This window comes from Zingiber officinale, chromosome 2A (genome assembly GCF_018446385.1).
Source record: "Zingiber officinale cultivar Zhangliang chromosome 2A, Zo_v1.1, whole genome shotgun sequence".
NCBI classification, from domain to species: Eukaryota; Viridiplantae; Streptophyta; class Magnoliopsida; order Zingiberales; family Zingiberaceae; genus Zingiber; species Zingiber officinale.
The window spans coordinates 76,908,213-76,926,095 of record NC_055988.1 but is presented as its reverse complement, the minus strand read 5'-3'; the positions used below and the strand labels follow the sequence as shown (position 1 = coordinate 76,926,095).

Sequence of the window (17,883 nt, the reverse complement as noted above, 5' to 3'; positions counted from 1 at the left end):
GTTGTAACCAAGTAAACCTTGTGCCTCTTCTTTCTAGTCGTTATTTTAATTTATCATTATTGTTGCTTTTAATTAAAGTTGAAAGAACGGGAAAGATATTGTTTTTTTTTTCAGGCAATCCACTCCCTCAAGCTAGCCGCCAAGGATCCCAACAAGTAATATCAGAGCAAGGACGTCTCAGAAGGACTAACCACCGACTGAAGCAATGAGACGATGGTCGGTGCAAGCATTCACCCACCAAAATTCAAGGGAGACTTTGTGCAATGGAAACGTCAGATGGAGGTATTCTTTAAAATGGATTTTGAAATTTTGTTAATCATGAAATATGCTTTCACAGTTTTGAAAGACAAAGAAGAATATCAATGGACGAAGAAGGAGTAAGTCGACTTCGTGGCGAATGGTAAAGCAGAATTCCATCTACTCAGCGTCCTTCCGTCCTAGGAAATCAATCGAATCGACATCTATGACTTCGCCAAAGAGCCCTGGGAGAAATTCCTAGTAACTCCACGAAGACACTTCTGAAGCAAAATTAGCAAGGCGAGATATCCTCCCAACCCAACTGATAAACTTATGAATGACTAATGTAGAAAAAATAACACAACTCCAAGCACAGATCAAAGAGTTCATCACTCAGCTCAACAATCTCAGAGAAATGCTAACAATTTGAGATTCAATTTGGTACACACTCAATGCCTTCCCGAGAACTCCAGAGTGGTCATCCTTAGTAGATGCATACTACATCTCTAAGGACTTCGAGGTAAGTATACTAGAGAATTTATTTTCTATCTTTGAACTTCACGAAACTCGATGTGTAGATTCTAAAGAAATCGAAAAGTCGAACAACAATCTTGCCTTGAAAGTCAAGATGAAAGATCCTGACTCCGAAGCGTCGATCGACGAAGATGAATCGGCGCTACTGGTAAGAAAGTTTAATAAATTTATTAAAATGAATAAATTTAAATTACAGTTAAGAAAGCATTATCAAAACAAAAGGAAGGTCCAATGTTACAACTGCAACGAAGAAGGGCACATCAAGGATGACTGCCCAAAATTGAAGAACATGGACAAAGAGAAAGACAAGGGCAGCAAAGCAAAGTATAAGAACTTGAAGGTCATATGGGACGAATCATCATCCTCTGAGTCGGAGATCGAGGCTTTCTCCAGACTAGCCCTAATGGCAAGCCATCAAGAAGATGAAAGCAGCTCAGAAATGAGCATTGATGAAGGGGGAGGATCCTTGGAGGAAAGTTGCAACGAAAGGGGAGTGTCAGATCATGAGGTAAGTGAGGTATGTGCACTATCTCCCGAATAGTCTTTTAATTTTATCAAAATACTTTCTAAAAATTTGTACAAATTAGAAAAAGAAAATGCTAAGTTAAAATTAAACTTAGTAAATTCATGTCCCTTAGAAATGTATGATAATTTAAAATTAGAAAATGATAAATTGAAAAGTCAAGTCAAAAGTTTGAAGAATGACCATGCATGCTTGAATTTGAATAATTATCAGAAACCAAAATCTAGAAAGTGTGGTAGACTAAACTGGTATATTAGACATCACTAGAGGTAAATTTGGAATATTCTTAAAAATTATGTACCCCCCCCCCCCCCCTTAATTTTTAATTAACTCAATAGGTAGAAACTTATATTGGGTTCCAAAAACATACTTAGAGTAAAATTATTTTTAAAAAGGGTTGAATGCAAGAAAGAAAATTAAATATTAATTTCTTTAAAAGGCTTTGTCTAAGAAAGTGTTGTTGCTCCAATATTCAAGAAGGCTTAGTGCCTCGCCACAACCTGAAAGCCTATTATTGAAACAAATATTTAATTGACTAATGTTAAAGCGATTTACTGTTATAATCTGTTAACAAAGTTAGATTTTTTTTACAAAATATTTTTTCATTATTTTTTTTTAGATACAAAGTATGACTTTATGAAAATTTTTAACCATTCTGTTTACTATATTATTAAGTACCCGTCAAAATTAATTTCAAAATATTCTAACTTCTTATATTATTTCTTGATATGATCAAAGGGGAAAGAATATGTACAAGTTGGAGATTTTAAAATTTTGAATTTTGTAAAATTTTTAATTTTGCAACATTATACTTAATGTTCCTAAAATGTTATTATTACAATTTTTTACAATACTTTTATTGCATTGTTTTTATTCTAACTTAAACCTGAGTTGATACACATCAAAAGGAGTAGATTGTTGGGACCCCGTGATAGTTTTGATGTGATCAATCAGATTAAGTTAGGCCCTGTTGTGTTTGACCCTTGTGTCTAAGTGAGCAGGAGCTTAGGAACATAAGAAGTCCAGCGGAAGACATAGCTAGCGAGAAGGATGGCACGGGAAGGGAGTCGACAGACTTGGTGCATCTGAGGGACGAGATGTTACGGAAGAGTACACTGGTGGACGAAAAAGATGTGCGCAACATTCCAAGGGATGAGAAGCCGGAGCGGAAGTCTGCTCGAGGAGAAGGCCGGAAAATGGGTTCGGGTGACCCCTATTTCGGATGGTCGTGATCACTCAGGCGATCGGAGTAGCAAAAGAGCGAAAGGAGGCTGGAATTGTTGCTGGAGACGCCTTCAAAGTGAATTGAAGGCACCTTCGCACCTTCACTGTGGAAGGCGCCATGGATCGATTAACAATACGAAGGCGCCTTCTAGCCCTATGGAAGGCGCCTTCGACCAGACTAATTTTACCGTTGCCAAGGAATAAACTTTATCCTTTGGCGCCTCACTTTATCCTTTCGCACCTTCACTGGAGGCGCCTTCCAGCCTGTTGGAGGCGCCTTCCACCCACGGATAGGATTTTCTAGAAGCTAATAAAAGGCCCTTGGAGCTAGGAAATAGAAAATAACTTTAGTATAAACTCTTGTAATCATTTCCTAGCAACTATCTGAGCTTTTCAACGAGTGTAAGAGACTTCTCCGCCTTCAACGAAAGAGATTTTTATTATGCTTTCAATTGCTTTGGTTTAACAACCATCTATGTTGTAACCAAGCAAACCTTGTACCTCTTCTTTCTAGTCGTTATTTTAATTTATCATTATTGTTGCTTTTAATTAGAGTTGAAAGAACGAAAAATGTATTATTTTCTTTTTCAGGCAATCCACTCTCTCAAGCCGACCACCAAGGGTCCCAACAATAACTTCCCTTGATACATTTCTAATAACCTTTCTAGGCGTCATAGGAACCTTGGTCACACTAAACTCCTCTAGGTCAACTCTAGAGATAACTTCCCTTGTGACATTCTTAGTGACTTTCTTAGGCTTCTTAAAAGCCTTAGTCACATTGGTCTTTTCAAGGTTAACTCTTGAGATGACTTCCCTTGTAGCCTTGACTTGACCCCTAGTCCTAGGGTTAGTTCCATAACTATATAGAGCTCTATGATAAGAAGGGGCATCCTTCTTAATTTGAGGTTTGTATCTCAAACCCCTCCTACCATTGGGTGATTCTTGTCTATATATTCCTAGATTATGTTCATTTAACCCCTTAAAAATATTTTTCATTCTTTTTAGGTTTTTTTTTCAATTTATTAACCTTTACCTCAAGGCTTGGTTTTCCATCCTTAAATCCTTGGATGTAAATTTTTATAGATTGCCTTTAACATTTTTAACTTTAGGCTTATATCTAGAATTCTTAAATTTCTTGCCTAATTTGTTATCTACCTTCTTAGCCTTAGGTACGGTAGTTTTGGTATGATACGATATATATTTTTCTTTAATTCTATCATGCTTCTTATTTTCATGATAAATAGTATTAAAATGATAAAGATTAGACCTAGCATGCTTTCTTATCATGGCTTAAAGGAATTGCTTCAATAAATAACACCTTAGGTTTGCTCTTGAGAGCTCCCACTTAAGTTGAGCTTCCTCCTTTGACCTTGATCGGATTCCTTCTCTTTGGACATTGACTCTGATAATGTCTCTTTTGATTGCAAGAAAAGCACACAATATGCTCCTTGCCTTTTCTCATGAGGGGACCGACTTCCTTGGGCTTCTCCTTGCCCTTTGGTTCCAATTAACTCTTCTTCTTTGTCAACTTCGGACACTTACTCTTGTAATGTCCACTTTCCCTACACTCAAAGCAAATAATGTGAATTTTATTATTTACAATTAAAATTATTATACCTTCTTTTCTTGTAGGGGTGACACATAATCCTTCTTTGATCCAGATGTAGAAGCTTCTTCTTGATCTGGTGCCAAGGATTAACGCTCCCCCTCAATCCTTGAGATGGATGCCTCTTTATCTTCATCCTCGAATGTTGAGTATCTCTTAACCTCCGAATCGTCATCCATGTGAAATAAAGAGTATCTCCCTTTGTCTTTGTCCTTGCGCTTTCTTAAGGATAGATCTTCTTCAATGTCTTCTCCTTTAGAAGATGAGCATCTCTCAACCTCCAAATCTTCTTCTTCGTAATCCAATGAGTCTCACTCTTTGGATTCTTCTTGACTTAGTATAGTGGCGGAGATTTTATAAATCTGTCAATTTGCTCCAACGTTCCTTGACATCTTCATATTCTCCTATCTTGCTTAAGATGTTGCTAGGCAATAAATTAACCAATAGTTTAATTACTTTATTATTGATCTCACATCTTTGAATTTGTTCCTTACTCCCCATTTGCTTCTATTGATGATTTGCCTTTGCTATCCTTTGGAGCCTCAAATCCTTCCATTAGAGCAAACCATTGCTCTATCTCCATAATGAGGAAATTTTTGCTCTATCTCCATCATGAGGAAATTTTTTATCCTTAATCTTCAAAGATCGAAACTTCCAAATGTGTATGGTGGAGGTGCTCATGTATCAAATCCGAGTCTATCTTGGAAATCCATCTTGAAGTTGAGCTTGTTGATGAAGTCTTTAACTTTGTTGAAATTAGAGCTTCAAGTTTTTCTTCCTCTAGCTTATTGCCCTTTCATACGATGAGTCCGATGAAGAGATGTCTCACTCTGATACCATTTGTTGGGACACTCTAGAGCTAGAGGGGGGTGAATAGCTAGTCTCGCTTTGTTGATGTTGATTTGCAGCGAAAAATACAATGCAAACTCCTCCAATGCTAACTCCAAGAATTTACTTGATATTCACCTTAAGAAAAGGTGACTAATTTAAAGATCCACACATAAGCACACTCTCCACTATGAAAACACTCCTTCTTGGAATAATCCGAAGGTGGAAAAACCTCGTACAATACTCTCTATACAATAAGAAGAAAAGATAAGCAAATACAAATGAAATCTTACAAGATTTACATCAATGAAACGCCTCTTGATGCTTGGAAATACAACAACACTTTGCTCCAAGAGCCTTCAAGAACTGACGGTGAGAGTTATAGAAGAATCAGTGAAGAGTTGTTGTGTTTGAACCTCGCCGTCACCTTTATACTTCGCAATTTAGGGCTTCCAATCGATTGAGCTTACTCCCTAATTGATTTCCACGTTAGATCCAGCCGATCTCAATTGTCCAAAGCTCACAACTTGCGCAGCGATCATATCTTAATTGATCGGTTGATTGATCGAGGCATCTGGATCGATCAACTAATCGATCCAGATGTCTTCTGTGCTCTCGCAGAATACCCTAGAGTCGATTGACCAATTGATTCCGGTTGCCATGCGTCATTATGAGAAAACCAACTCCAATCAATCAGATGATCGATTCGAGTAGCCCTAATTGACCAACTGATCAATTAGAGTAGCCCTAATTAATCAACTGATCGATTGGGAGGTCTTCTATGCTCACGTGATTTCCTCTCAATCGATCACTTGATCGATTGAGCTCCTCACGTCAAAAAGCATTGCCCAATCAATCCACTAATTGATTGGGCTCTAGTTCAATCGATCAAGTGGATTGATGGGGCTCTAGCTCAATCGATCACTTGATCGATTGACCAATCTAAGCTTGCTTAACTCAAGCCTAGGGTTTCCAATCCCAACATTCGATCAATTGCGATTGATCCTGTCCGAACGCTGAATCGATGGACGTTGGGCACATGACGCTCTTCGACCGATGACGTGGATCTCTGACCGGTCGTACGGATCTCCGACGAACCTGCAAAGAAGTCGGGCCGGGAAGGGGTTCCCGGCGACGACCCTCCGACGCTCAAGTCAGACAAGAGGAAAATGATAGTGGCTTCGAAGATGTGAGATCGCGTGATTGCGTACCTCCGCCAAAGTCTGAAGGCTCTTATATAGAGCTGTGGGGAGACTCAGGCACACCTACCGAGGCATATATGTGTCCTTTGCCCATACCTTAGCATGGGCTTACCAGAGGAGTATGTCTAACACTATATTGCTACAGTCCGCGATCCTCTCTGATGGGACAGCAGAACCTTTTGTCGTAAGATTTTGCGTATGGTTTGATCGTTGAACATGCCGGTTGTCAGAAGATGTCTCCCAATGTCCCCTTGTCCTTTTGTCTCTTCTTTCCCCGCGCCGAGCGTCCATCCGCTCGGCAGGCATCAGTCCGACCGGTGAGATTCCACTCCACGTTCTCCGGTCGGCTGAGACGGTTCCTCCACCAATGCTACTTTACGCCTCGGTCGAGCGGGATGCCCGCTCGGCCCCGCGACCCTATTCACCATGAGCGTCGGAAATCCAACTTCCCGTCGGGCTGTCTTTGATTCTGTTCTGACTCGTTCAGCCGGTCGACCCTACTTCTCTCCGATCGACTATTTGACTTTTGACCTCCACGTGACGTTGACTCCCCTCCAAGGGGGTCCCCTGTCCTTACCGCCGGATCAGCGACCTATTGGGAATCCCTCATGCTTAGCATTTGGTCAACCTTGACTTGTTGAGACTTCATCACCAAGTGTTCGGTCAATCCTTTGATCCACTTGGACTTTTCTCCTTGTGTCAAGTGTCTGGTCAATCCTTTGGCCCACTTAGACTTTTCTCCCCGTACCAAGTGTCCGGTCAACCTTAACCCACTATCTCATGCCAAGTGTCCAACCCTCTATGATCCACTTGGACTTTTAAACACCAAGTGTCTGGTCAACCTTGACCCACCTGAATTTCTACATGGCTGGCTTCACTCACCAGGGCTTTTCACCACATACTTCATTTACTAGGATTCCCCTCTGCTTGATTTCATTCACTAGGGCTTTTAACCACCTGATTTCACTCACTAGGATTTCTCCCTGTCTAGCTTCACTTACTAAGGATTTTCAACTGCTAAGTATCTGGTCCTCTATGATCCACTTGGATTTTCAAACACCAAGTGTCTGGTCAACCTTGACCCTCCTGGATTTCTACATGCCTGACTTTACTCACCAGGACTTTTCACCACCTGCTTTACTTACTAGGATTTCCCTCTGTCTAGCTTTATTCACTAGGGTTTTTTATCACTAGTTTCACTCACTAGGATTTCTCTCTGCCTAGCTTCACTTACTAAGGCTTTTCAGCTGCCTAGCTTCACTCACCAGGACTTTCCAATCCGCCTGACTTCACTCACTAGGACTTTTCACACTAAGTATCCGGTCAATACTGATCCACTTGAATTTTCTTCTTCTAACTTTTTCGTTGGTCTTGCCCTTACTTAACATCCAGTTAGGACTTTCCAGTCAACTAACGTTCAACCTTGACCTACTTGATTCTTTTGGTCAATCTTTAACTGTCAATATCTCATATGGACAATTACACTTGCAATCTTCATACAATGTCAAATATCAAAACTCAAATATCAAAATTTAAACTTGAACCAACTCAAATTTAATCAATCTGATCAACTTTATCTAGGAGAAATTACACCAATAAATAATACATTAAGTAAATAATTGAATTAAGTTATTATCTAAACCTTTTTTTCACAATGAAGTTATTTAATTTCACAGCAGATCCAAAAGGAAAGTAAGTGCTATTTAATTCCTTTTCCTTTTATGTATTTCCTTTATTTCTTACCGTTGAATTCAAATCCACCCGGCCGTTACATCGGTCACGTTTCGTAACCCGTTACAGTTAATGCGTATCGCTAATTAAATGTCGCTGCTATATGCTAATTATGACGACACGACAACATACCGTCGCACACCAATCATGCCGCTACCAAACTCCGCTATAAAAACGGTCACCCACTTGGAGTGAGTGGAAGAGGAATCGATGGAGAGCTCGAGCGGCTCCTCCGGTGCCGACTCGCTTCTTCCGATCCCTAACCCTATCGCTCGAAGGGCGAAGAAGAGGAGCAAGAAAAAGGGGGCCGAGGCGATGGGGATGGAGGCCGCGTGGCCGCGGAGGAGCCGGCCGGGCGGCGGAGTTACCCTAGAGGGGTACATGGAGACGGCGGAGGGCGCCGATCCAGTGTCGGATGGCGCCGTAGGGGTCGGGAGGACGAGGAGCCTCACCGACGATGACTTGGACGAGCTAAAGGGGTGCTTGGACCTCGGATTCGGCTTCAGCTACGAGGAGATCCCCGAGCTCTGCGGGACCTTGCCGGCGTTGGAGCTCTGCTACTCGATGAGCCGGTCGTTGGAGGTGACCGATGAGGCGTCCTCGTCAGCGCAGAGCAGCGCTCAGCCTCCCGTTGCCAATTGGAGAATCTCCCGTCCTGGTAAGATTTTAGTTCTTCCCCGGTTTTGTTGTTGTTTACCGAAGCAATTTTTGAGAAATTTTCTGGATCCTAACACAGATCTTTAAAATCAATTAGAAGAATCTGAAAAAATTCCAAAACCTTGAATCGGTTAGCTATGTTTAAAATATGCAATTTTCTCAACCAATGTTGGTTTGATTTCTCTGATGATTCCAAACCATCATGCATCGAGTTCTTAATGTTGGTTTGCTGAGATCCAATGGCCCAAACCTCCGCCTGCTTCCATTATGATCTTCTCATTTCCTTTTTCCCTTTCGTTTGATGCTTCATCCTCACTCTTCTTCGATGTCCTTGAACTGCATCTCGTTAGGCGATGATCCTGAAGAAGTTAAAGCGAGATTGAAATATTGGGCTCAAGCAGTGGCATGTACTGTCAAATTGTGTTGCTGATAGAACATGGAAAAATTCTTTAATCTATTTCAATCCGAGCAAATTCTCTCATCAATTCTGCTTGAGATGAGCCAACTTTGCATATAAATCAGCAGATGAAGCAGGAGGAAGAAGACTAACAGAACTGGTCATGAAAAATCTTCTTCACCAATCATGTTTTGTTTCATGTTCTATCGACATTATGAATAATGAATCATATTTTTGCTGCATTTGAGATGAACTTGGGCTTGATAACAAGCCATGCATCTGCGAATTGACTGTGGATTTCAAACCATTTACCATAAGATTAAAAGGTTCACCGCCAATCAAATCCTCTGACATAAAGATCCCAGCTTTTGTGGAAAGAACATGGTTTTATGGCCATGACAGTCATGAATTTGGAACCGTATTTGGGGATGCAGAAACTTGTTTGGTCCATTTTGGATCTTTGTGATTTATTTCTTGCTTCTTTCCATTTCTGATGTTTTTTTTTTGTTTTGTTTGCATGCCTTGAATTCCGCAGTTTGTTTGACTTTGTTTAGTGTGCAATGTTCACAGACTTCTCTCAGTGTGCAGTAATTTTTCTGATAAAAATAATAGTGTTTCTTCTTAATTATTATTATTTTTATATTAAATATTGCACTCCCTAAACATCCTTTGGTTAGGGATGACATTGATCGGATTCAGATTTTATATCTTCGGTATTTGTACTCATTGAGAATTAGAGCGATAATTGGATGAAGTTTTCATGAATAAATTTGATATTCTGGTAAAAATTTATTTATGTTCATTTAATATACATAAAATTAATTAAATAAATAAATTTGAACAGCTTGTTAAGCTAAACAAGCAAGCTTGAATATATATGTATTTAGCTCGTTAACATTTATAAATAATATTTGTGAACAATATTTGTGAACAATATTTATGAATAATATTTGTGAACAATGTTCATAAATTATATTCATTAATAATTTTTTTTCATTATGCTAAATAAACAATAAAATAAATAAATTTTAATTATCAAGTTCAATAATCAATCAAACAATTAAAAATTTCAAACAATCAAATAATCTTGAATTGACAGCTTTATAACTTCTAAACGAACTAAGTTCGAACCTAGATCAAGCTAAGATTGAATTAAGAGCTTGATAATTGTTGGAATCAGTTGGTCGGCTAGAAGGGAAGTTGAATAGTCCTGCACAATTAAAAAGAAATGAACCCTTCTCGGACTTAAAAAAACCACTAGCAATGAAAGCACAAAAAGATGAGATTCACAGATTTTATTTGGTTACAACCGGGGAGGTTGTTAATCCAGGGAAATGAATCACATTGAGTATCTCCTTCAGGCGGAGAAGACCCTTACAGCAGTGAAAGCACAAAAAGATGAAGCTAAACTAACAAAGTGAAGCGCACAAGTGTTGGAACTCAAATTGCTTGATGTTATTCAGCTTCTGGACCAAGGCTGTATTTAGCCTTGTTGGAACTCGCACTAAGATAGCCTTGGTCGGGGCACCTTGAAGCGTTCCAGACGCCTGAAGTGGGATAGAAATCTATCCTCGACGTAACAGTTTATTGGTTGCTACTCGAAATACCGTCCTAGTTCCCCTGTACAAAAAATTTGTACAACCATAAAACTATCCTAGATACCCATGTGCTCTACTAAACTTAAATTTGGATTGCAAACGATACTTAACATTATTAATCCAAATTTCCCTTTAGAAGTTAAACTTGGATTGAGAACAAAACTTAACATTCTTACTCCAAATTCAATCGATGTGATCTTCCTAAGTTAAACAATATTACAGAAGTTATCAAATATCTATTTCAAAGATCGGCTTCTAGGTTAAACATGGTGAGACACTAGGCCTTCTTGGGTATGAGACCATCTACCACTTCCTAGACAAAGTCTCACAAAGAAATCGGATATTTAACTTCTTACAGTAAACTAGGTTTAACTATAGAGACCTCAATAGAAATACATTATCGAAACATGAAATCGAAAAATAAAATCGATAACAAAAATGATAACTTAAAACTGATAGCTTCTTGTGTTTAGTTTTTCAAGATCTATATAAAGAAAATGAACTAGTTATGATGCGGAAACAAATAACTAGTTATACCTTTCTTTGTAGCTTAAAGACCTCTTGATCTTCTGTTGTATTCCTCTCCTCCTGTTGGACGTCATGTGGGTGATGATTTACCAAGATGGAATCCACTCGAACCACTTATTCTCCTCTAAGACTCTCAAGTCATCAAGGGATGCCAAAATAGGAAACTCCTCTTCTTCTTCTTCTCCAAGCAACCGAACACAAGCTTTCTTCCTCTCTTTGTTCCGTCGGCCTTAGCAAAGTAAGGATGAAATTGCCTCCAGCCAAAGGTGAGGAAGAGAGGTCCCTTGTATGTACTCGGATCTAGATGAAGATGAACCTCTCTTGTGTCGCCGACCCTTGATAGATGAGGGGATGAGAGGGTCGACCACAAGTAAGGATAAGAAGAATGGGAGTCGGCCACACCAAGGAAAAGAGAGGAGAGAATAGAGTTGTGTACTCTCATGAGGCACCCTCTCCTTCTCTTTTATAATCCTTGGTCAAGGTAAAAAAGGAAAGTTTTAAACATAATTAAAACTTCCTTATTTGTGGCCTCCCATTTAAAAAAAGAAATTTTAACAACAATTAAAATCTCTCTTTTCTAAATTTCCTATTGTTCATGGCAATAAAGGAAAGTTTTAAAATTAATTTCTCTCTTTTAAAACAAGTAGACAACTAAAATAAGAAAAGATTAATTAAAACTTCTCCTTTTTAAATCATGGTTATAGAAAGAGAAAATTTTATCAAAAATTAAAATATCTTTTAAAAATTATAGATAACTACAAATAAGGAAAGATTTTAATAAAATTAAAATCTCTCTTTAATCTTTTGTAGATAGATATAAAAGGAAATATTTTAAAATTTTAAAACTCTCTTTTAAAACTATGAGGATGGCTATAAAAGGAAATTAAAATCTTTCTTTTAACCATAAAAGGAAAGATTTTAATAAAATAAAATCTCTCTTTTAACCATTGTAGATAACTACAAATAAGGAAAGATTTTAACAAAATTTTATTTTAAACAAAACTTTCTTTTTCCTTTACCTATAGTCGACCCCATGCTTGGTGACCAAGCATGGCTTGGCCGGTCACTACATGAGCTCCAAAATAATGCTTGGTCGACTTGGATGTGTCCGACCCATTACTTGGGTAAGAAGTGGACTTTGTGGATACAAGGCTTAATAGAGGCTACAACATGGATCGAGAGGAGAAATTGATTTTGGTCTCCTGATGAGCTTGAGCTTCCTGTGTTCACCCTGAACACCTAACTCAAGTTCATCAATAATAACTCGTACCACTAAAGAGTTATTATTGAATTACCGCACCAATCCCAAATTACATTATGGACTCCTTATTATGAGTGCATTAATCTCCTTGTATTTAAGATATTGAATGTCCACTAATTAAATGAGTTACTGACAACTTAATTAATATTTAGCTCCAAGAGTAGTACCACTCAACTTTATTGTCATATTGGACTAAGTCCACCTACAGGGTTTACATGACAATCCTTATGAGCTCTTCAAGGGGACATCATCAACGTAGATTATTAGGACACAATTTCATTCTATAATCAACAACACACCATATAAATAATATTATTTCCCAACTTATCGGGCCTATTGATTTAACGAGCGAAATCGCACCATTTGATAAATTAAAGAAATAAATATTAAGTATACGTGCTTGTTATTATATCATGATTAAGAGTACGCACTTCCATAATAACAGAGGGTTTGTTCTTTTATGTAGTCAGTATAAAAGAAACTACCTCAAATGGTCCTGCTCAATACACTCATAGTGTACTAGTGTAATTTTATAGTCAAGATAAACTAATACCAAATTACACTACAATAACTCCAATGGTTTGTCTCATTTCATCTTGGTTGTGAGCTACTATTTATAATTTATAACGAACTGATAACATGATCTTCTGTGTGTCTTCTCACACCATGTTATCTTCAATATAAATTAAATGGACAACTACACTTAGCAAAAATGTAGATATTTGACCAATGTGATTCTTATAAATGTTTATATAAAAGTTAGACTTTTAATATACATCCTAACAATCTCTCACTTATACTAAAAGACTATGTTGTCATATATGTTGTCATACATCTGATTCTCATCCTCTCAACATGTACATCAAAAGCTCTTGCCTTAAGGGCCTTAGTGAAAAGATCCAGGTCATCTCCTAATGTAATCTAGGTGACAACAACTTCTCCTCGTTATACGATGTCTCGTATTGGGTGGTACTTGCGCTCTATATATTTTCTTGCCTTATGGGCTCGTGGTTCCTTCGAGTTTGCTACTGTTCCAAATAATTTTGGGCAAACAAAGAATCACATCTAAGTTCGTCATGAAGTTAATGAGTCATTCAGCTTCTATGGCTGCCTCAGAGACTGTCATATACTTTGTTTCCATGGTGGAGTATGAATCGTATTTCTGTTTAACACTTCTCCATTGTTATGGCTTCACTTCCTAAAGTAAACACAAAACCCCGAGGTTAACTTACTATTGTTCCTATCTGATTGGAATTTCGAATCCATGTAATCCACAGGGAGCAAGTCATCTGCCTGGTAAATCAGCATATAATCTCTAGTCCTTCTCAGGTACTTTAATATATGTTTTACGACAATCCAATTTCCTTGTCTTGGGTTACTTTATACTAACAATGTCCACGACAAAGCAGATATCCGGTCTCATACATAGCATTGCATACATTAAACTTCCTACAACATAAGGAATTCCCTTCATTAAACCGGATATTCCAAGATCTTGAAGCTTGCTTCAGTCCATAAATAGACTGATTGAGCTTACATACAAGATGCTCTTTGTCTTTTTCAATAAACCCCTCTGGTTGTTTCATATGGATGTTTTCTTCCAGACTTCCATTAAGAAAAGCTATCTTGACATCCATTTGCCAAACCTCATAATTCATATGAGCAGCAATAGATAAAAGTATCCGGATAGACTTAAGCATAGCTACCGGTGAAAAAGTTTCCTCATAATCGATTTCCTCTTTCTGAGTATATCCTTTTGCAACAAGTCTTGCTTTGAGAGTTTCTACCTTCCTGTCTGCCCCTCTTTTTCTTTTGTAGACTTATTTACACCTAATGACTTTTACAACATTTGGTGGTTCTACAAGCTCCCAGACCTTATTAGAATACATAGATTCTATTTCAGAATTCATTGTACTTTGCCAAGATGCTACATCTTAATCTTAGAGTGCTTCATCATATGTGCAGGAATCAGGTTCATGTTCACCAGGGATCAAGTCCAAGACTCTCCCAAAAACATGAATCTACCAGGTTGTCGAACAACTCTTCCATTACGATGTGACACTGCTTGTAATTGTGCAACATTTATGACACGTGTTGTAGTTTCTTATGGTATCTCATCTTGTAGAGTTGGTACTAGTTTAGACGTGTCTTCTCTAATTTTCTTAAGAACAGTTTTTATCACGGGCTTGTGGTTCATTACATAGTCCTTTTCTAAAAATCGGACATTGGTGCTAACAATGACCTTCTGATTTTTAGAACTATAAATCTCCTTTCGTTTCTCTAGGATAACCCACAAACAAGTGAACTCCTGTCCAACTTATCAGTGTCTCCCTTTAGCACATGTGCTGGACTACCTCAAATTCGAATATATTTCAGACTAGGTTTACACCCATTCTACAATTCTATAGGAGCAGAGGGTTCTGACTTTAGAAGGTACTATGTTCATTGTCGTTTCTAGAGTATATCCCCAAAATGAATTTGATAATTCTGAATAACTCATCATTAATCTAGTCATTTCCATAAGAGTCTTATACCTTCGTTCTACCACACCATTCTGTTGGGGTGTACCAGGTGCAGACAGTTGGGATTGAATCCCGGCCTCTGATAAGTAACTCCTAAACTATCCTAAGAGGTACTTTTTACCACGATTATACCATAGTGTCTTGATTCTTTTATCATGACGTTTCTCCATATCTGTCTTGTACTTATAAAAGCATTTAGACTTGCGGCGCATCAAATAAAAGTACTCGTATCTCGAATAGTTGTCTATAAAAGAGACGAAATATTCGAAATCACCTCTTGCTTGAATAGTCATAGGTACATATCAGAATGATCGAATTCCAACATATATTTGGCTCTATATCCCTTGGCCTTAAAAAGTCTTTTGGTCATTTTCCCTTCCAAACAAGACTCGCAGGTTTGAAAAATTTTCCACTACCAATGAACTCAAAAGTCCATCGGCTATTAACCTTTGAATCCTACTCAAGTTAATATGACCTAGCTTTAAATGCCAAAGATATGTTTGGTTCATTTCTGAAGGTTGCTTTCTCTTATTAGAGTTAGAAGATGTGTTATTAATTTTCATTTGTTGCATCGTGGGAGTTATTGAATTTAGAGTATATAAATTGTCAATCAACATACCAGAACAGATAACTTCCATATTTTTCTTGATAACACATTTGTTATCAAAATAGATAGAATATCCATCCTTGTATAATTTAGATACTGAAATCAAGTTCTTTCTAAAACTTGATACGTAAAGATAATTTCTCAAAATCAATATTTTATTCCTATAAACATCTCTCACTACAATAGCTGTTACTTTTGTAGCATTGCCCATGTAAACAGTGATTTCTCTTTCATGTAGTTGTCAGGTTTCCTGGAACCCCTGTAATTCACCCTGTAATGAATTACAGGCATGATTAGTGGTTCCCGTATCTACACACCAGGTACCGATAGATAACACCACTAAACATGTTTCAACAACTAATGAATAAGATATACTTTTATTGTTCTCATTTCTAAGAGGACAGTCCACATTAGTGTCCAAGTTTTGTTTCCAATCATTATAATTGAGAATAGTAACTCTATTCTCTAGTATAACAGCTAGGGAATTGAAGACCATTTGAAATCCAAATAATCACAAAATATTTGGTCAAAACCAACAACTCAAACACCGTGAATTTTTATGTCACGATAGTGTGTATGTATACAAATTCAATCATTAATTTTATTATCTTGACATCCTAAATTTATGACAAATAAAATTAATAATTAATCTTTCTTCGATCAAATATTAGGTCAACACTTTAGAATTTAAATTAATATTGATTCCTCAAAACAATATCATTTAAATTCACCAACACCTCAAATACTGTGAATTTTAAATGCCACGATAGTGTAAACGTATACAAATTCAAACATTCGTAAGAGGAGGGTCTTATCCATTAATTATCTTGTCAACCTAAAATCACCTTAAACACTATGAATTTTGTATGTCACGATAGTGTGGACGTATACAAATTCAATCATTTGTAAGAAGAGGTTTTACCCATTAATTTTATTTTGCCAACCTAATTTTATGACAATAAAATTACCTCAAATACCATGAATTTTGTATGTCACGATAGTGTGGACGTATACAAATTTAAACATTTGTAAGAGGAGGTTTTACCTAGCTTTATGACAAATTAATAGTTGGGTTTTCTTCTGTCACACAAATAATAGCAGTGAGTCTGATGGGGAGGATATTATTAAATGTGCCTAAGTGTATATCATTACTTGATACTAAGTTCACTAAATAGAATTGTGCCCCTTCAGTTGGAGAAGATCGCATACATCCTAAATAATTTCCTATAATCATCCATTAAGGAAGTTTGATCTAGTGATCTGCAAACAAATTCATCCGATGTAGAGGAAGGCACTCAGAGCCAACGCGCAAGTTTGAATGTATCACTTACAAACCAGTAATGGAGACCGTGGAATTTAATCAAATTCCTCTCCCACTTAGTTATTTAGAACGAGGAATTTTAACATGTACATAAGCACACAAACGCAAGCACACACAGCATAAAAGACAATAAATAAAAAAAATTATTTTCCAACTATTGTGGTTTTTATCCATAGCTGTGTAGGTGCAGCGGAGGTCGGCAAGAGGGGGGTGAAAAATTAAAACTATACCCTCCTCGGAATTTAACTCAAAAATAAAAACAGCAGTAAAATAATAGCAATTAAATTAAGGAGACAGAAAATAAATCAGAAACAGAATTTAACCTGGTTACAACCAAGAGGGTTGTTAATCCAGGGCGATGAAAAGCGTACTAACAAAAATCTCCTTCTCTGAAGATGGAGAAGCCTTTTACACTTTTGGAAGCTCACTAGTTGCTTAGGAATTATTTACAGTATTGATTGCTTGAGTTGTGTTGAATTCCTAGCTCCAGGGACCTTTAAATAACCTTTGAAAATCTGATCTCGAGGGTCCAAGGCACCTCCAAGGGGTGAGTGGATAAAACTTTATCCGCAGTGCAAACGGTCAGTTTTGACCTGTTGAAGGCGCCTTCAACAAGGCTGAAGGCGCCTTCAAGCTGGAGGTGCCTCCAAGCCTGATGGAGGCGCCTCTAAGCTGGCAGCTTGAATTCCAGCTTGCTCCTTTGCTTCGCTTTGACTTCCGACGCTTCGATCTTTTGGGTGATTGCGGCCAACCAGAATAGGGCTCACCCGAACCCAATTCCCGACCTTCTCCTCGAGCAGGCTTCTGTCCCGGCTTAACGTCCCTCGAACACCGCGCACGTTCTTCTCGCCCACCGGTGTATTCTTCCGCAGCTCTCTCGTCCTTCGGACGCACCGAGCCCGTCGGTTCCCTTCTCGTGTCGTCCTTCTCGTTAGCTGCGTCTTCCGCTCGACTTCCTATGCTCCTAAGCTCCTGCACACTCAGACACAGGGATCAAACAAAGCAGGACCTAACTAACTTGGTTGATCACATCAAAACACTCACAGGGACCAACAATCTCCCCCTTTTTGATGTGCATCAACCCAAGTTCAAATTAGGGTAAAAATA

General features: G+C 38.1%; 1 protein-coding gene across 1 annotated transcript; it reads left to right on the top strand.

Annotated features, from left to right (window-relative positions):
* The first annotated feature begins 8,083 nt into the window (after window positions 1–8,083).
* On the top strand, window positions 8,084–9,192 carry LOC122039717. Its single transcript, XM_042599185.1, has 2 exons — window positions 8,084–8,543; window positions 8,893–9,192. Exons 1-2 carry the CDS (start codon window positions 8,096–8,098, stop codon window positions 8,970–8,972), a joined length of 528 nt encoding a protein of 175 aa, XP_042455119.1. The 5' UTR covers window positions 8,084–8,095; the 3' UTR covers window positions 8,973–9,192.
* Window positions 9,193–17,883: the final 8,691 nt, after the last annotated feature.